At 47.5% G+C, this 20446-nt stretch overlaps 1 protein-coding gene across 1 annotated transcript; it reads right to left on the bottom strand.

The window, feature by feature from the left end:
• Window positions 1-336: 336 nt before the first annotated feature.
• On the bottom strand, window positions 337-20382 carry ATIC (5-aminoimidazole-4-carboxamide ribonucleotide formyltransferase/IMP cyclohydrolase). Its single transcript, XM_021537219.3, has 16 exons — window positions 20345-20382; window positions 19862-19988; window positions 18639-18715; window positions 17584-17650; window positions 15237-15325; window positions 13765-13916; window positions 13491-13647; window positions 12233-12358; window positions 12034-12141; window positions 10715-10800; window positions 9496-9585; window positions 8419-8547; window positions 7433-7525; window positions 2754-2936; window positions 1090-1245; window positions 337-648 (listed from the first exon to the last, which is right to left on the bottom strand). The coding sequence occupies exons 1-16, from the start codon at window positions 20364-20366 to the stop codon at window positions 529-531; spliced, it is 1782 nt and encodes a 593-aa protein (XP_021392894.1). The 5' UTR covers window positions 20367-20382; the 3' UTR covers window positions 337-528.
• Between the last annotated feature and the right edge of the window lie 64 nt (window positions 20383-20446).

Raw genomic sequence — 20446 nt, 5'->3', positions numbered from 1 at the left:
GTCTTCCACCGTGGAGAAATCAACTGGCAAAGCAGAGCGCAGGGCAGGATTCAGGGCACCAAACCTCAGAGTGGCTCATGCCCCCTTATCCTCCCAGGGAAGAGGATAATGGATTAAAAGTACCTGCTGACCCAAAAAACCCCTACCAAGCCAACTTGGTTCAGGACAATGCAGATCTTTATCAGTTCCACGGGAAGCTGAGCAGAAGCCAGGCTTTCACACCATTCCACAGGCCATCTACTGAATTAGCAGTCTGGACCATAAAACCTACCTCAAAAATAAACCTTTTTCCTGAGAGTACAGAATTTGGATGACAAGGACCACACAGACAGCACGTAGCTAACAAGTGTATGTTTATTTGCAAAAGACACTGATTTTCTACGCTGGAAGCCAACTTGTACCTCTTCCTTCTCCCTGAACACAGGGAAAGGCCTCTTCAGAGTGAGCACCTCTTGCTAAGCACAGGCTGCAGGAGCCTCCCAGTGACAGCAGTGACATCTGGCTGCTGGTGAGGCTGTGCCCAGAGGCTCAGTGGTGGAACAGACGGAGGTTGGTGTGGATGAGGGTGATCCCCAGCTCGTTGCAGGCCTCGATCACGACGTCGTCGGCAGCCGAGCCCGACGGGGCAGCAATGAACTGCACTCCACTCTGCACACAAGGAGGGGTCAGAGGATTAGAGGATGGAAACCCAAAATTCCCCTCAGTAGGAGCTGGCAGTCCCAGTTTTTCATCCACATCCCTCTCAACAAAGGCTTTCAGTCTCAAAGATGCTCCTTAAGGGAGCAGAAGTTCTCTTTGCTGCTCAGAAATAACTCTAAAATTGTTCCTTTGGAACCAACAGGCCTTGTCTCGATATTCCTAAATGGTTTAATAAACTTAATCCTCTATTCATCCCAAATCAACAAAATGAGCAATGACTGGATAATTACTGTCCATGTGAGAGCTGTAACCACCAGGAACATCCTTCCCAGATCTGCTATCCTAGTGCAGGGATTTTGCCCAGCAGTGCACACAGAATGAAAAGGACAATGGGCTGCACAGCCATTCCCCTGGAGCCACCCCAGCCTCCTGGCCCTGCCATGGCCTTACCCGCTTGGCTCTGTCGACGTTATCCCTAAAAGGGAAGAAGGCATCAGAGCTGAGGGACACATCAGAGAGTTTGGCAATCCACTGCTTCTTCTCTGCTTCCGTCAGCTGCTGGGGCACCTCTTCAAACATGGCCTGCCACTTCACCAGGTCCTCATCCTGCAGGCATGAGAAGCCAGCTCAGCCCCAGAGCACACAGCTCCCCCAGTTCCCTGCCAGGGGGATGAGTGATGGCCTTCCTCTGATTCCCGGGATTTCTGTTCCATGACTCTGCTGCTGGGAACCTCACACCAGGGGGTTTAAAACACACCAGCACCATCAGGTCTTTCTGCAGCCTTTTAACTCCTTCCCTCTCCTCACCACAGGACCTGAAGGCTTCTTTCTCTCCCTCCAGAATTCCAAGATGCTCTGCCTGCAGCGTGCTGCTCCATAAATGCCAGCAGGCATCTGGTAGATGACTTAACCCATGACCAATGTCAGCTCAGTTTATGATTCACCTTCTGGAACAGCAACTGATGCAGTTCTTACCCCTTTGAACAGCAACTGATGCAGTTCTTACCCCTTTAAACAAGCAACTGCTCACAAGGTGATTCACAAGGTCCCTAATCAAGCTCTTGGCTTTTGATACTTAAAAAGGACATACTATTTTGTTGTCTCACTATGGCCTGTAACAGGGACGTCAGAGGGATTCTGAGAATCCAAAATGCCAGACAAACAAACAGTTCTGTGTGAGAAGGAGCCACAGACAGGGCAGGGAGAACTGGAACACCAGCTGCAGCTTTAACCTGTCCTCACTGCTGGGAAGAACTAGAAGCTAAAGCCAAGCTGCTCACTTAGGCACAGGGCAGGCTCCAGCTCCCAGGGCTGTGGGTACAGTATGGGAGGTGCAAATCAAGGACACTTTGTCACAGGGCCAGTAAATGACTCTGGGGGATGGATCACCATCCTGGGCCCAGGATGGCCTGTGGGAGTCCAGAACATCCCTCTGGCTGCCCTGGCTGTCTCGAGACCCTGGCAGGGGGCTTGGAGCCCTTGGCACAAAGTCAAAAACACCTGTGGCTTTGATTTTAGCCCATGGAAAAAGCTGCCAACTTTGCATGAGGAATTGCAAGCCACAAGGGTTTGAGTAGTGTGATATTTGAATTAACACAGGGTGAAAAAGTAGAATTTTAGTTTTGAAATTAAGGGGTTCAGGGGGTCAAGATGGAGGGATTTGGGCGTGTCCTGGCCTTCTTCTTGTCCTCCATGTCTTGGTGTGATGGTGACACTTTTCTATTGGTTTAAGGTAGAGACAGTGTCTAACATAAGTGATAGATATTGGCACATTATTGTAAACATAGTGCACGTAGTTTTGAGTATAAAATGTAAACACCGCCCTGGGGAGGAGACAGAATGCCATGGCCGACCTGCTGGACAGAGCTCAGCAGGACAGAGAAAGAATGTTATAGAGAAGGAAGAATAAACAACCTTGAGAAGCCAATCCAACGCATTCAGACTCCTTCGGCTGCACAGGCTGGGAAACGAGGGCTTTTACAATCTTGGGATCATCCCAGCACCCAGACCCCGAGAACGGCCCAGCTCTGGAGTCACCCATTACAGCACACCCCAGGTACAACCAGCACAAAGAGCTGTCGTGGCAGGAGCTGTGCTGCAGGGGCAGCCCTCACCTCTCCGATGGTGTCGGTGACGTACTGATCGATGGCGTTGGAGATCTCGGCCCTCTTCACGCCCGCCCGGAACTTCATGGCCAGCACGCGGGGGTGGTGCCGCAGCCACCAGTTGTTGGCCTTGTCCCCGGCCAGGCGCGTGCAGTGGATCCGGGACTGCTGCCCCGCGCCGATCCCGATCACCTGGAGCACAGCGGGACAGCGCGCCGGGATCAGAGCCGAGCTGCACCCCACACAGGCTGCCAGGAAACACCTCCCCCAGCCAAGCAGAGAAGGTGGAGGTGGTTAGTGGGGGAATGCCTGCATTCCTGATCCTGTCTGCCCTGATAACTTCTACAGCTCTTTGGAGCTGACAGTCACAGATGTTCTTTCACCCTTCTAAATAACACAGCCCCAGCCATCAGTGTCAAAGCCTTAACCTCAGGAGAGTGACACAAGTATGGCTTCCTGCCTCTTCTGGAAAGGGGCACTTCAGTCACAGTGTTAATGCCTGAGCCCAGGCCACCCAATCATCATCTCTCCACTGAGTCAGGCACACACAGCTTAACCACATCAGCTGAGAGGTGCAGTTTGTCTGGCAAGGCTGATAAGGAAATAAACCCACTGCTCACTCAGGAATGCTGCTCAGTGGCACCATTACATCCATGAATTGTCAAGGCCCTGAAGCTACCACACATCTTCTATGCTGCCATCTGTCTCTATCCAGGCTTTTTGAAATAGCTGCTGCTAACCCTATTTAATAGCACTTGTGCTTGATCTCTAACAGATAAGCAAAATCCACACCATAATCAAGGAAGCTGCTATGAAAATACAGCACTGGCTCAGCTTCTGCAGCCAGATCCAGCCACCAGGGATGTCAGATTTGGGCTGGTAACTTTTATCCATCCTGTGGGTCCTGCTTCCTATGGACAGCTCCTGCCATTCCAATCTGGAGATCTGACAGGAAACAAGTCTCTCCCATCATTTCCTGCTCAGCCACAGCTGAGCTGTTCCCCAGACCTTCTTCAGGGACACAGTGCTGAGGCTGGAGGTGCTGGCCAGACTGGAACAGATGGTAAAGCCATAAGTAGCAGGCTGCCCTCAAAGGAATGAGTCATTTTTCTTCCCATTCATCAAGACACAGTGACTTCACCTCTTACCAGAACCATAAAACATTCTGCTGGATCCTGTTCCCCCAGGGAGCAAATGAAAGGCTTGGGAAGCTTGGGCTGCTATCAGATATAATCTGCTCAGCCATAACTGCAGTCACAGTGTGTAATAAACCATAAACCCACAGGGATATTGGTGGTACCACAAACACTGACCAGACACAAAGTTTCTTACAGTTTAGTGGCACCTTGTCCCTGACAAACATTGCTGATGTCCAGCCTCTGCTCTCAACCCACCCCCTTACACTTCCAAGGGACCCTGGACCCAAAGGAGCTCGACAGCAGCGTCACACTGGTGTGTTATCACTTCCATAGAGGTTTATCCTCCCTCCCTGCACCAAGGAGAGGGCTGGCTGTGTCCCACAGGAATTTTTAGCTGGGGATGCAGATGTTGGAGAGTACCCCACACTGACCTGCTGCTAGCAGGGGCCAAAATACCATGAAACATTCCCAAGTTTCTAATACTTGGGATGTTCTGTGTCCTTCCCCAGCCAGAATGATGTCTCAGTGTTCATCACATCCCTGTAAGCTGTGGCCTGGCACTCCTGTGATGGAACAGGCTGCTCTGCTACCTGTCAGCATCCAAGAACCTTTCTTTTCCTTTCCCCTCCTCTGTGAGCCACTCAAAGTATTTCACCTTTTTTGTGACCTAAATTTTGTCAACTGATGAGTTACTAAATTTTGGCTTGTATTCAACAACTCCAAAATGGCAGGGACTTTGTACTTCAGTTGATCAAAGTGATGCAGCCTGTAAATTCTTCACAAGCATCCCCACATCTGCAGAGGTTTGTCTGTAACACTGGTTCAAACCAGTTTTGCTTTTTTTTAAAAGCACAGGTTTTGATAGAATGCTGCTGGGGAAGATTTCCTCAATCCAGGCTGGAATTTCTGGTTTAAAGAAGAAAAATCAGTAGGCTGAGCTTCTGCTTAATAAAGCAGCCTCTAGACTTGTACCTGCATCTCCCCTCAGGCTGGCCTGTACCTATTCCCTGCCTTTTTCACTTTATAAAATCCTTCTTCCTACACCTCATCACTCCCTGCCCCATATGGTGCCCTTCCCCCCCCCCAAAAAAAAAAAAAAAAAAACCACAGCTGAACCTTCAAAAGCTTCCACAAAGGAGCCATTCCCCTCCTTTCCTACACAAAAATTAATTATGTTTCTTTCAGAGCCTAATCTCCTGGGAATCCAAAAGTGCTTAAGCAGAGCCTATTAAGTGTGAGCAGTGAAAGGCGACAGCAGCACAGGGTGAGTTGGGAAAAAAAAACCCAAAACTATCACTTAATAGAAAAAAGATTGGGTGAAAATTAAGAATTACTTGACTAAAAACACTTTGGTTCACAAGAGAGTCAAACACACTCCATAGATGGCATGCTGTGCAACAGCACAGAGTGGATGAGATGGATAATACCCAAAGGATTCTTGCAAAATGATCCAGACTGGTCTGGGTTTACTCAGATTAACCCTGGATAATGAATGAAAACAAAAACCCTAAAGACACTTGGAAATATAAAAATCTAATAAAGGACTTGACCATTGGGAAGACAAACAAACCAGGGAAGTCACTGGGAAAGCCTAAGGCAAATTAACAGGTTTGTTTTATGCTACTGTACAGAGACTAAAGAAAGAATAATTTAAAATTGCTAATTTAAAACATGATGGTGTCATTAAAGCAAGTGTAAATCAACGTGGTACAAGCTAGAAGTCAGCCAGAACAAGAGAAGTGTTTATTGCAATTAGTGGCAGCTGGTTTCCTGCAAATGAAGTGACACTCAGGTCTAGAAATGCTTCCCACTCCACACATTCCTGGAATGTACTAACACAGCTACCTTGCTGGAGGGGCTGATCCACTCCTGAACCCAGTGGGGCCATTCTGGATGTCTCATACACCAGAGCTTTCCTTGGCATCCCCATTTCTCAGGGATGCTGTGAGGCTTTAATAACCCCTGGAAAGCAAGCTGGACTTCCCAGGCTTGACTCATGTAACCCAAACGAGGGCAGAGCCTGGAAGAGCAGATGAAGAGTAGCAATGTGGAAGGTGCTTTCCACAAGAAAATCTGCAAGCCACCTCTGCAGCCCAGCCAGCTGAATCCCTGCCTGCCCAGGCTACTCCTCCTGCCCTCTCCCTTCCATATGGTACATCCATTACCACACACACTCTGGAAACATCTGCAGTACCATGCTCAGCCCAGACTTGCAAAAGCACTGGGGAAATTGGAAATTGCTGCTGTGATGAAGGGAAAGGAGCAAAGACAGGGACACCTTTGTTCTGGGGCTATGAGACCTAACACTGCTGAGTGCAGAGGATCATTTAAAAGCAAAAAAAAAATAATACCCAACATAAAGCAGAATAAAAGACAAATGCAGGATCTCCAGAGATGAGGAACCACACAGCACATGACCCCAGAAGTCCTGTGAGACAACACTGCAGCCTTTTCAGGCTGTACCAACAACCTTACAAACACACATTGGAGCCAGTGCAGGGAGAGCACTGCAGCTCAGTCTCTACCTGAAGGGTTCACTCTTTGATCCATTTTGCTGATTTATGATGTACCAAAGCTCAAAAACATTCTCTGTATTGTTCTTCTGTATTAATCCAGGCCTACTGAAAAACTTCCACGGAGAGCAAAGAGCCAGCTAAACAGCACCACAACAAGAATGATCTACTGGGCAACAATACAAAACTTTCAATACCTTTACAACTAACTTTTAGATAAATTATTTAGGCTGAACCCCTGGTGGCAACTTGGAAAGAATGGACTTTTTTAAAATTCCAAGATTCAAACTGATAGAGGGGAAGTTTAAGTTAGATATTAGAAATTCTTCCCTCTGAGGGTGCTGAGGCCCTAGCACGGGCTGACCAGAGAAGCTGTGGCTCCCCCTGGATCCCTGGAATTATTCCAGGCCAGGCTGGACAGGAGGTGTCCATGCCCATGGCAGGGGGTGGAATGAAATGGGCTTTAAGGTCCTTTCTGGCTCAAAAACACTTTGTAACTATAAGATTCATAATCTCAGTTACACATTTGATAATGCCCCTATAAATTCCAATATCCATCATCAGCTTTTTAAAAAAATATAATCAGCGAGAACAGAAGATTTTTATTGCTCCAGAAGGGTGGAAAAAAGAGAGCATATCCCATCTTTCAAAGGAAAAAGTGAAAACAAGGAAGCATTTGCACAGTCAGAATCCAGTTGAGAAACCTACTGTAATTTCCTAAGGCTCTGCACTGACTACAACACTCCCTGAGAAAAATTATATGAAAGAACAGTGTAGTTAGAAAGAAATGACTCAAAGCCACAGTGCAGAAGCATGTAAGAGCTTTTCCAAGCCCACCAACTAAAGAGCCAGCCCTGCCATTACCATGAATAAATGGCAGCAAGGTTTTGAAGCAGCCTCTTGAGAAGCAACTGTTCTGCACAGCACTGTGCAGGGCAGCTCCTCTGGCCCTGCTCAGCAGCTCCCCACGTGCTGAAGGGTTTTCCAGGCCTGCCTGTGAGCAGTGGGGTGGGGAAGCCCTGCTGCAGCTCCCTACCTGCCCATCCTTGGCGTAGCAGACCGAGTTGGACTGGGTGTACTTGACAGCGATGCTGGCCACGATCAGGTCCCGGACAGCAGCCTCGGGCAGCTGGAACAGAGCACCACTGTCAACAGCACCCTGACACCCCCAGCCATCATTACTGAAGCACATACAGGGAAAACAAGGCAGCTAAAATACCCTCAATTTGGTCAATTACCAGCAAATTTTGTTTGGATTAAAACCCATGAATGATTGGTTTGGCAGCTGATCTCCCAACTCTCAGGGGTAAGACTCAATCTCACTGGGTTCCATACTGGCCTTCAGCCTGAAAACTCCTCTGCATTTACTCTCATCAGATGTGCTCACAGGCAAAAACCAGGACTACAAGAATTAGAACTCCCAAAATTCCTGTTATTTTTAAGTTCCATTCCTAATTTAGGAAAATTATTTTTATTACCTCAATACCTGAACTTGCTTCTGAGCCCATGACTAATCGTGTGCTCATTAATGTCTGTTTTTAAATGAGAATGAGATCAGAGACAAAGAAACCACTGAAAACTTTCTAGTGAGGTGGGCTCTAATTGATGAGCAATAGCAGCCAGGCCAGAGTTTATACAACACCATGCACACAAAAGGGTGAGGTAAACAATGAATCAGGAGATCTGATGGCTCCTTAGCTCATGGCTATCTCACCATCAAAAACTGCACATGGTAACTTCTTGTTTACAAAGAGTATTTACAAGTATCATGGTAGTCTGAGAAAATGGGAAAGGTCCAGCTCCTCTTTTTATCCAAGGAATCAAAAGAAAGGAAAGCTATCTTGATTTACCCAAGTATATTAGGCCCAGAAAGTCCACTGCATTGTTTACTAAGAGCCAGTTAAACCTCATTAAAATATTTTAGGAGCTCTTGAAATTGCCCAGTGGTAAATTTCTTGATGAAGGCACAGCAGAGCTCTTTCATTCCCTGTGTCTTGAAGCTCATTTATCCCCCACACTCACATTTTTGTTCTTGGTGACAATGTTCTTGAACAGCGACCGGTCGATGACCGCGTTGTTCCTCTTCTGCATCAGGTTCAGGCCGTAGAGGGTTCGGACCTCCACGTCATCGGGCTCGTAGTGGGGATCCATCTGAAAGCCAAGGACAGCCCAATAAAGCACTTTTAGACCAAAACCTACAGCCTCCCAGTTTCCACACAAAGGGGAAAAACACACACACAGAGCCTTCCAGAGGAAGGCAGGAATATTTGGAGCTGCTTCCTACATGCCTCAAGCTACAACTCCCAGCCCTCTGTGACATCCAAGGAACAGTGAATGTGATTCTTTCCAGAGCTGCACTCTCGGGGCACATCTCCATCCCAGCTAGAAGCACAATTCATTTACACCAGCCCAGGGATCAGGTTAACTGGAACTGTGACGCTGCACTCAAGTCCACCCATGCATGGCCTTATTCAGAATTTTGGGAACCCTAGCTGAGGTTTCAGACAGGAAACAACCCAGACTAAGGAGACCAGCTCGAAATAGGAGCATGCACATGCTTTATGTGGTCTCCCTAATGCACTGAAATGTTTTAGACCAACTTTCCTTAGCACTGCTCTGCATTCAGCCCTGAAGATACAGGCTTCACCAATGGATGACCTCATCCTTGCAAAGTTAATTGAATTCCAGGAGGTAATCAGCTGCCAAGACTGTCTGCAATTTCATTCTTTCTTGCCTGAAGCTCCTGAGCCATCTTCTCCAGCTCCCCTGGCAGCTACACTACAATTGCAACTTCAGCTAAGCCTTGGATTTTCTTTTTGTGAGGCTATAGTGAAGTTCTTTGCTCATTTGTCTCTCAGAGGCAGCAGAAACAGCACCTGACAGCAATCTGTGATCCATGAGTCATGTTCACCAAAACTGGGTGATTGTGGAGTTCCAATAATCACTGCAGAACTAGGAAGGCAACCTGACACTGACTTGACAACACAATATTAATATTGCTTGACAAGCACGCTGGCTGCAGAATGTGAAGGTGCATCATCTCAGGTCCAAAGAGTCTGTGCTTCCAGCTTCATCCCTGACTGGAGCAGGGGTACAAACCTGGAGGACACAGTAAGCACCATTCTTCTTTTTGGAAAGGATTTTGAGAGCTTCTTCCTCATAGCCAGGAGCCACCACACCATCAGACACCTGCAACACAGAGAGATTTCAGCTTCCACAGGAGAAAAATGAAACAGGGGCTAAGCCTGGAAGCTGCACCAGCCATTTCCTGCACTGAAGACACACCTCTCTTGGGGTCTGTCTGTATCCTACAACAGCAAAAGCACTGTTACAGTATGGGTTTCAGTTCTGGAAACAAAAACCAGCAGAGCATTGTGAGCTCTGCACAGAAGTTAGTAAAAAGCACGTCATATCCCTCTAATCAGAATGGAACTAATAACTACGATCCTCCTCCAAGGGGAAACAGCTTGACCATGACATCCCCACTTCTCAGCCCTAATAGTAAACGTGGCTTAAAATCCAGTAAATCTTCATTTCAACAGTGACACTCCTAAGGAGGCAAAAACGCTGGAAAAAAACCTGTTAAGAGCATGGAAACAGAGTTTACATTCATCAGTGCTGCGAAGCAATACACAACTTCCACATCTGTGCCTTACAGTGTTGGTGAGGTTTTTTTCATTTTCAGCAGCACTGTACCAAACGCTACCCTCACAAACCAGCTAAATATGCTCTTTCATTTGTTTGGTATCATAAAATCACAGAATGGTTTGGCTTGGAAAAGGCCACCTCACTCCACCCTCCTGTTGTGGACAAGGACACCTCCCACCAGACAAGGTTGATCCAAACCTGAAAGATTCTGTGATTCTAAGGAAAAAAAAGCACAGCCTGGGAAGTGGCTGAGCCTACATGTAAGTGGCAGGTAGTAACTTATTTCCAAATTCCTGCCTTGGGCAAGGGGCTGGCCATCAGCATTCCAAGTCCTTCACTTCTCCCATGACAGCTGCTCAACCAGGCACTTGTGACAGCCTAACCAGGGTTCCTTTCCAGAGATTTGCAATCACCTTGTGGAAAGCAGCACTGCCAGCTCTGCTATTTCACAGGTTCCAGCACACACCCAGGTGATAATTGGTAGGGGAAAAAAAAAAGCATGAAAAGACTGGTGTAAATTCTGCACTCCAGATCAGAGCATTAAACCAATGGCCCAGTAAGTCTTCCTGGTAAAATGGTCAATTTCCAACAAAAAGGCTGTTACAAAGCAATGGCTGCATCTGAAATGATGCTCCTTGATGCCCTGGATTGATCTGCTGCTGCCACTGACCTCTCTGGAGATGATCTTGGCAGTAGCCACATCGCAGACATCGGACAGGGCAATGAAGTCACCAAAGGAGGACATCCGATCAGCACCTGAAAAACCCTGATTTTACTCATTTGTCAAACTTCAGCATCAGACAAAGAAAACTCTTCCCTCCTACAGTCCAGTCAATTGCTGTGAGAGCTAAGAATTCAATCCCACAGCAAAAATAACGAAAAAGAGGCCATAAAAGCAACGAGGATGAAAAATCCTACCTCAAACACATGGACCTTTATATATTCCCACAGTTCAGATATTCTTCCTTCTTCACTGCCTCTGTCAAAGCTCTAACTCTGTAATGACTACCTCCAGCACTGCAAGCAGCCCAGCTGTACCCTTGGTGGCAGGAGGACAAGGAGAGGCAAGGATCACACAGAAAGATTTTACATAGGAGACAGTTGGAAAAAGAGGAAAGCTTTTAGATGGCTATGCTCCCACCTGGCTTTTCCTGCAAGAAAGCAGATCCAGAAATGTGGCAATTTTTTTCTTCTTTTGTTTTAAAGTAAGTATTTCTATTTAATGGCATAGCTAAGGCAAAATCAATTCCCATTACAAATGTTCCACTGCTCAGGAAGGTCAGTTCTTCTGTCCCTGCCATTCTAAGGGTTTATTTTTCTAGCAATCATGCAATGGTTTTGTGAGAGCAACATTCAAAGGTGGTCTGTGAAAAATGAACTCAAGCCAACATGCTCTTTATCAAGTCTGCCTTGTTTTTTGTAATCTGTGCAGATTTTCCAGGAATGCCATGGAAAATGAGGCACATAGCAAAGTATCTCAGCTAAGCAGAGGATGCTGGTTTTGTTTACTTTTTTGTTTTTTTTTCTTTCTGTGAGCTCTGCAGTACAAGAGCATTAAAAAAACACCCATCAAATACCAGACAGAAGCATCTCTACTCAAGTTAAATATTCCTGAGCACCCCAATGCTGAGTGTGCTACCAGCACTGCTGTTTATCCAGATCCCTTAGTCAAAGCCCCATATATATATGTGTGTGTGTGTATATACAAATTTGAATATAAAAATACATCATCTTACAGGTCTTCTATATTCACCAAGGAACAGAATTCAAGCTAGTTTTAGCTCTTTGAAACCATATACAAGGGCTGCTCTCTTGGAAAGCAGCTCCCAATAGGCAATCAGGACAATCCTTACGGAGAAAACCCCTCTGGAGGAGGAGTGTGATGCAACGGGAAGAGCAGGGCAATAGCTGAGGATGCTGCTCAGGTGCTGGGCCCCAAGCTCAGTTCTTTGGGCAGGCTGCTTTGCTGTGGTTATTTGGAGCCCTCACCTCTGCTCCGGGCATAGGCAGAGGCCAAGGGTGTCAGGCTCTTGTGGAAGTCGTGCACCATGCACACTTGGGCCTCCTCCTCGCTGAGCGGAACTCCAACAGCAGCACCTAGTGGGAAACAGGAGCCAGGGCGCTGCAGCTGCTGCTGCCTGCCCCAGGAGCTGCCCACGCCCCCGGGGGCGAGCAGGGCCCGGCCTACCTGCGGGACTGACGTGCTTGAAGGAGGCTGCGGCCGGAATGCCCAGCGCCTGCTTCAGCTCCTTCACCAGCTGCCACGCATTGAGGGCATCGCAGAGGTTGATGAACCCGGGAGAGCCATTCACCACTGCAAACACAGCACACAGACATATTAAAGCAGCCAAACCCCTCTCCCCAGAGCCTAGAGAGCCAGCACAAAGGATTTGCCCAGAGAGCATTCAAATCACTACTAACTGTTCTTGTTCAATGACCCTGGCTCCTCAGCAACTGGTGGAGTGCCCAGAAATCCACACCAAGAGTAAAGGCCATTTAAAAGTCTGCTCTCAAAACGTTTTGCTCTGGCCCTGAAAGAACTGCTTGTACTGACATGGCAGCATGGTGAGCATTTGAGGAGACTGGAGAAGAAAAGATCATTTCAACAATAATCCACAGCCAGGAAGGGTGTTCTCCTGCCATACTGGGAGGCAGACTTGCAAGCAAATCAACCTCCAGCGCAGGAATGGAAAAGCTTCCTAAGAGGTGCCAGAGTTGAAATGGGAAAAATGCTGTAACACAAAGCTTCACTGCTTATTCAGCAGGGCAATGCCCACACGCATTGAAAGCGATCTCAAGAACAAGAGCAGCCAGACTTTCCCTCCAAGAGAAGGATTTCCCTCACTACAACAATGCTGTGGCAAGTGGCACAGCCTTGTAAAATGTAACGGAGATACACCAGACTTGTCCCAAATTTGCAAGTGAACTAGTATCCCTTCCTGCTGCCACCATCAGCAGAAGCAGCATTCTACAAACACAAGGTAATAAAATCCCTGTTCAAATCCATCAAAGAAAGAAAGACAAAAAAAACCAAAACCAATTCAAACCTAGAGAAAAACAGCTTGGTTTCTAGGCAGAGTAAATAGTGGCACAAAAAAATGGGGAAGATACTAAACAAAGAAAATTCCAAGTAGAAAAGCATCTTAAAAGAAAGTACACTACATACATCTGTTCAAATCATCTGGGACAAACAATCCTACAGCAACAGAGAACATGGAACTTCAATTGATCTAGTGGAGCTCAACAGAGCAGCCTTCCTGTCTCATACAGCTCAACCTTTAAGCGTGAAGTTAGTGCCACTCAGTAACAAAGCAGCTGTGAGTACACTGCTGGCCATTCCCTGGACTAAGGTACAAGATGTTTTTTCAGTTTCAAAGCCCTGTCCAAGCACCTCCATTCCCAGCTATCCCAGAGCTCCTTGTAGGCCAGCAGAGCCGGGGCCTCACCTGTCAGGGGCAGTTTGGGGCTCGTGGTGTAGAGCTGTGCAGGACTCTGGTGAGGGTTCATGCCGTACCTCAGGGGCAGCTGCGACACTCCCTTGCTGTACTCCTTCCTAAAGTAGTCAGAGATGGCTGCATCATACTGAGCAGTGTGGGTGAAGGCCTGGGGACACAACGGGGGACACCTGTCAACTCAGAAACATTTGGTGTTTAAAGAGGTAAAGAACCTCTTCCAACACAAGCCTGGCCCAGCCCTTCACGGCAGGAAAACGTGACCAACCTTGAGTGCCAGCAGCCGCCGGGTTTCCATGGCAGTGTCTTTGTCCCTTGACGCTGCCATCTCTTTAGCTACTGCAGCGTAGTCGGCAGGGTCACACAGGACTGTCACACGGGCGTGGTTCTTGGCAGCTGCCCGCAGCAAGGCCACTCCCCCTGCAAGAGAGGGGCACAGGCTGGAGCACTTCCCTCCTGGACTCAGCACAACCAGGAGGCACGGTGCCTGAGGCCAGGAAGGGACAGCACCATCGCTCCTTTGTGCCACATGAACGTGTCCCCTCCCTCCAGCACAGAGAGGGGTGAGAGTGCTCTTCAAAATGCTCAAGGCTGGTGGGTTTGACAATCTGCTGGTGAAGGTGCACACTGACTCGGCTTGGCAGACCCAGGCAGAGCTGCAGGGGCAAGGGAACGGGATGTGGGGTGTCTTGGTTTGAAATTTCCAACCTAAGACACTGGGGCAAGAGTATCTTCCAACAGCACAGCCACATCCCAAAGAAGATGGCTGTCCCCACACATGGTTTAACCACCATCCTCTGCACACTGGGTCTGCAGAAAGATTTGCTTTCACACTGCCACACAACAAAGGTTCCCAAATGTCTCTGCAAATAATAATGAATCTTGCCCAGGTCCTCCGTGTGAGATAAAATGCCACACTTCTCCCTTCAGTCTGACTGCACTGCTATTGCAACTCTTTAAATCACACAAGATACTAGGCTGCTGCAAAGGAAAAGTAGAGGCTGGCATTGCTTCATGCAGAGCAAGTATTACTCCATAAAACATTTAATAGAGAGCTCTGCTGGGCATCATTTGGACTAAACTACTGCAAGAAAATCCAATCCCAATCCAACCACATGGCACCTAATTGTGCCTGTGCTGTTCACAGGCTGCCAAGCAGAGAGGCTGCAGTGAAGGCACAGCAAGCCTTTGGTGTTAATAACTAGCAGCAAGAGAAAACATGCTAATGCAGGTGTCCATGCTTCCCAGCACAGGTCCTGAGCACTCTCCCACACATTCAGACCAACCCCTTTCTTTCTAATGGCTTTCTGCAGTGAACTCAGAGCAGTCCTGCTCACTGTCAGAGCACTTCCAGTGGCTCAGCTCTGCTCTCCAGAGCTCATGATATTTTAAATTTCTATTACACTGTCGTGCTGTAAAAGAGGTTTAGTCTGCTCTCATGTTTCAGCACGAAGCAGGTCCACCTGGCCTTTCCTAGCAGAGCTCTCAGGCTCCTTTAGGGCAGTGCAAGACTTGCCCCCCATGCAGCATGCCTTGCCAGCCTGTTATTGACACTTTAATTGCTTAAAAGCAACGAGGCTTACCCAACTATGCCTTCAGCCTGCTCCTTGCAGCTCCTGAGCAGACTTCCTTTACAGGTGTGCAAAGACCACCAAACAAAAAGAGAAGAGCTAAGACCACTCAGAGTTCAGAAGCATAGAGTCTGTCTCGAAAGCAGGTTTGCTCCCCCCTTCAACTTACCAATATCAATCTTTTCCACTGCATCCTGTACAGTCACACCAGGAGAAGACACGGTCTTCACAAAGGGGTACAGGTTACACACTACAACTCTGAGATTTAAGAAACTCGGTTATTCAGCAAGTAATAAAAGTGTCAAACTGGGTTTGGCAAGCACAATCCCCAGTGATTTTATGATCTTGTCTCTCAGATCAGGGACCAGCATAAAATCCTGTGGCCAAGAGTGGTGCTCAGCCCAAGGGCAAGTGATGGTATAGTGCATTATAACATTCAACAAACAATGACAGAGCCACAGCTTACAGCAATCAGATTGAAGGAAGAGCTTCTTTAAATACGTGTGCCTGAATATAAATGTTTAGTGATTTCGGTGCACAACATTTCAAAGAACTTCAAAATGGACTCTCACCAGTACTGAAAATGGGCATCCACCAATTCTCAAAAGAGTGTAAGCACCCAAGAAAGGTCCATTACAAATGAAGTACAATCAATCTAATTTTTCACAACTTTTCCAGGAGCAGAAAATGACCGACATGTCACCGTCTGGACTTTTAAAATACCAACAATATATGAAACCCGAGTGTGCAGCCTAAATGCCATAAAGCTTCTGTAGCACATGAAAGTGGGGGAGAAAATCGACTCTTCCCTCTCAAGCTAAGACTGGACCTTACTGGAATTAGTTTTTCCATCTGATCTGGAAGCAGGTCTGTATTCCATCAAGCATGATGTAATAACTTGCCTCTCTCATCCCACCAGAGCCACAGGAACTGCAGTGAAAAGAGGGATTCGTTCTGACCTTCAATAACAGGGTTTTTAATCCAAGAGAATTAATTTACTCTCTTGATCTGAGTACATGAAGGTATTGAACTCCCAAGGTATGCTCAGTGTGGCACAGAACTGCTGTGATGAGTACCCTTGTGTCCAACTTACAATATTCCTTTGTTCCCACTCCATGTGAACTCCAGCAGAAGGGATGATAAGTATGGCTTTCAGAAACTCCCGTCTCTAAATTTCTTACAACGTCTTTTATTGTCTCTTCTAATGTCCCCTTCCCCCCAACCCATTCATGCTCCTGACCTGCTGCAAACCATCAGGAACCAGTGGACTTTAACATTGCTAACGCTTTTACCTGTGCAAACCAAGACAATCAAAACCAGGCTTTCCTTCACTGACTTGGATATGCAAATTTTATGCAACTATGCAAAGGCAGTCCTGCTGAGGATCAGCTACTTCTGCCTTTTGCAAGAGAACCTGAATCCAAATTACCAGTCTGCATGCAAGTGCACCGTAAGTCACTGATGTACAGGCACATTATTCCCCCTGCAATTCAGCAGAGCCTGCTTTAATATGCAGAATGCTCTGAAGAGCCACCACTACTGAGCCATCTAAGAGGATTCCTGTGGTTTTAAATTTCAGGTTTTCAAATTCAGCCCAGAAATCAATCCATCAGTTTCTAAAAGTAATTTTGAAACTCCAGATGCATTCTGGCCCACAGTCATATTGTATCTCCCACCCTGGCTACACCTACAATTTGCTATGTCCAGCTGAGCCATTTGTTTCTGAACCAGGACCTACTCTCTGATGTACAACTGGTTATTCACAAGCAGTTGTTGGATGTTAACACCAGTTAGTTACATTCAGCCCCCAACTGCCCTGTGTGACTGAACTTAGTAGACACATTCTAACAAAACCTGAAAAAAAACCCTAAACTTTGGTACATTAGTGCACAAACTTTGTTACTTAAGCTTCTGGATGCAGCTCACTTGCTCCCAAGATGGCTTTCAAAGTTTAAGTTTTCTGTCTCTTATCTGTGTGTTTTCTGTCTGAACAAACGCAGTGTTCCTGACCCATTTTCTGTGTCTATTCTTTATTTATGTGTGGAAACTCAGTAAACATTATGCAAATATCAAAGGGTATATTTACTAAGCAAGCATTTCAAAATCGGGGATTGCCATCTGATCAGACACGTGGAACCAACTTGAGGGAAGACGAGCCAGCTTCAAAAGCACTGAACTCAACTCTGCAACACGTGTAACATGGCCCTACACTGACTGTGTGTAACGTGTCAAATTTCCCAGGGAACCATCAGAAATTCAAACTTTTGAATTCCCCGTGGAAACCACAACATAATTTTCTTGCTTGACTTTTCTCTTGTTACAAGTGGAGAAGAGGAGCCCGTAGAAAATTATGTTTTTAAATACATACTACATCCTGCCAGGGCAAAGAAAGGAGACTGCAGATCTGCTGGTGTGCAGAGGTTACAATTCCTACTGCTCCCCTTCGTTGGTGTTGACTGAGCTCTGTTGTTGGTTTTTGATTACTGATGGATTGCATGACATCCCCCAACATTTACCTTACAAGGCTGAAATCCTGTTTCTTCATATCAGCATTATCCTCTGGAATATTGCGAGCCAGGATGCCTAGTTACAAAAAACCAGTGCATCTTCATTAAAAAAGAGCTACATCACCAACAGGTTTTTAATTCAACATCTCCCTTCACACTGTGCTTTTGTCCTCAGAGCCTTTCTATCTTAATTTTTTCATTTTAGTTCAGACAGCACCCTCAGCCCCTGCGCCTTTATTTCACTTCACAGTCTTTGGCTGTTCAAATTCCATGATAACAGGTGCTTTTCCCCCAATGCTAAATCCTAGAGTATTACAAACTCTGACCAGCAACCTCAACACTGTACTTTCTAAGCACTCGGTTACTATCCTTAAAAGACTGAAACCATCATCAAGGGGAGAGAAAAAGGGCAACAGTACTATGAGACAAGGGAAGCAAGAGAGAATGAGCAGTGCAGGTGGCTGGTGGACATAGGAACTCAGAGAAACACGAGGGTGACAGGCTGGCACTGTGTGAGGAGCAGCACAGTCCTGTGTTCAGGGTCATGGGAGATTGTCTCCAGCCCTCACGTACAATGGGCAACAGGTTCCACTTGAGGCACCTCAAGCACAGCAACAGGAGATGAAAGAGCAGATGGATTAAGGTGCAGGCAAACCAGTTATCAGAGATCCTCCCTGCTGAAGAGGAGTCAGAGAACATCAGAGCATGCAGAAATCACCTCTAGAGCCTACGCTGTTGTGTTCCTTGTGCTGCACACCAGTCCCACCCACAGATTAAACTCCATGCAGCTGACTCTGCAAAGGCATTTACAAAGCAGCTCTGTTACTTATAGCCCCGGGGAGAGAGCTCTGCTAACTGCAGAGATCCCAGCATAGCAGCAAGGAGGTAATTCAGCCACCCTGCACTTCTCCACCCCGCGGCTTTTCACCTCTCCTTCTGTTCCTGGGGCAAATCTGTTCTCATTACTCGGTTCTTCCACACAACCCTTAAAAAAGGCACCTGTCAACTTCTCCTTACCCTCCCTGCACTCTTTTAGGGTGAAAGATGTATTAGCAAAAACATACCAGCATGGACTGCAGGATGAAGGGTTTTCACACGCCCACCAAGCATCTCAGGGAAGCCTGTCAGGTCCGAGACATCTCTGCCCAAAAAGAGAACAGCAAGATAACAGATGTGCCATACTGACTTTATCTAGAGGCTGAATAACCCAAACCAAAGAAAATGCATAGATTTCACAACAAAACCCCCCTATGTCAATGGGGCAACAACTGCTTTTCTTACAGATGGAAACAGAGTTCATGGGTCACAGCCAACTAAGCAGTACAGCTATTTCTTGAATACACTGGCATAACCAAGATAAGCAAACCCCAAGTCAGAATGGTTTCCACAGAGAATGGAGGTGCTCTTCCTCCCAGCTGAGTTTCACCACTCCTTGTGACTGTTTATGGTGGTAATAACAATGAGGGAAGGGGAAATGTGAGCATCCTTTGCTTCAGGCTTCACTGACAGCACAGCCAAGGGAACAGGTTGGAGAGACACAACCAAGGGCTGGTAACAGTGAGCTCTGGAAGTGATGTAGATTCGTGCTGATGTGTCACAGGGGCAAACCACTGTGTTCACAGGGAGCAAAAACAGAATCACAGTCACCTGTCCTGCCAAATATTTTTTTTTTTTCATCACTGCACCGAAACCCATTTTATTTGGCCAGAGCTGGCTTTTTAAATCACAGCATGGAAGAAACCAGAACAAATTTCCCCAGAATCATGCGCTAAACCAGCCAGTGACTGTACGTGACCTCTTTCCAACGGTGGATGCACAGCACTTAAAGGCTCCATCTGCATTAAGTGATTGTGCTGAGAAAATTATTTGTGACCAAGGAACTCCAGCAAGCTTCAACATGTTCCTGACATATCAGTGCTGTTCCAAGACCAGGCAAAGATCAGCTTCCATCTGGCTGTGAGGAGCAGCACTCAGGACAGATTATGAACATCAAGGTAACAGATTGTCCCATGGAAATAAAACTGGCTCAAGGCAGACGAGGAATCCCAACAAAAAGCTCCAACACCTCTCCTCACCGTAACACTCCTAAGCCTCAGCTGACAGACCCGTAGACAAAAAAGTTCTGAAATCTGCCTTGGGGTAGGGTTTTCTTTTTGTTGTTGTTTTTGAAGGGAAGACTTCTTTCAGACCAGTTTTCATGCATTTTTGTTTGCAGAGAAAACAATTTAAGCAATCTCAAGGCCTAAAAGAGTATTTTTGGTGGTGATGTACAGGGGAGTGTGAGTACCTGACCGGCAAGCCAGCATCCCTCAGGGACTTGGCTGTTCCTCCGGAGGCAATTAAACCCAGGCCAAGCGCATTCAGGCTCTTCGCAAATTCCACCAGGTTGGTTTTGTCAGAGACGCTGAGTAAAGCTGGCAGGCGGGAAGAGCACGAGTGTTCGGGTTTCAACGGCGGAACAGAGAAAACGACAGGATTAAGCGAGTAAAGCTTTTAGAAGTTGCGTAGTTTAGGAGTTTATGCGGTGCCGGGGGAGGGGAGGCAGCACCGGAGCCTCGCGGCTCTCCTCAGGGGAAGCCGCCCCTCCGGCGGCGCGGGCCCGATGCGGGAAGGAGGCACAGCCGGCCGGGGGACACGGCCCGCGCCGCCGGCCCGGGAGCCAGCGCCGAGCGCCTTCCGGGGCCGCCCCGCCGAGCCAGCCGGCGGCCATTGCGGCGGCACCCCCGCCCTCAGGGACACCCTCCCCGCCGCCATCGCCCGCCCGCCTTACCGAGCTGCTGCCGCGCCGCCATGGCGCCGTCCGTGCGTGCGGGAGGCGGGCGAGGACGAGCGGCCGCGGCCCGGCGGGATTTGGGCGCGGGAGGCGGAGGGG

Source organism: Lonchura striata, chromosome 7 (genome assembly GCF_050655825.1).
Source record: "Lonchura striata isolate lonStrDom1 chromosome 7, ASM5065582v1, whole genome shotgun sequence".
In the NCBI taxonomy this organism is placed as follows: Eukaryota; Metazoa; Chordata; class Aves; order Passeriformes; family Estrildidae; genus Lonchura; species Lonchura striata.
The sequence above is the reverse complement of the archived record's forward strand: the minus strand, read 5'-3'. Positions and strand labels throughout refer to the sequence as shown.

Excerpts from the sequence above, each read along its gene's own strand:
- ATIC (XM_021537219.3), bottom strand. The coding sequence starts at position 20,366 with ATGGCGGCGCGGCAGCAGCTCG. Across the intron at positions 19,989-20,344 it reads GGCGGCGCGGCAGCAGCTCG|CTTTACTCAGCGTCTCTGAC; the intron begins GTAAGGCGGGCG and ends CCCGCCTGCCAG. Across the intron at positions 13,917-15,236 it reads AGTGGAAAAGATTGATATTG|GGGGAGTGGCCTTGCTGCGG; the intron begins GTAAGTTGAAGG and ends CCTCTCTTGCAG.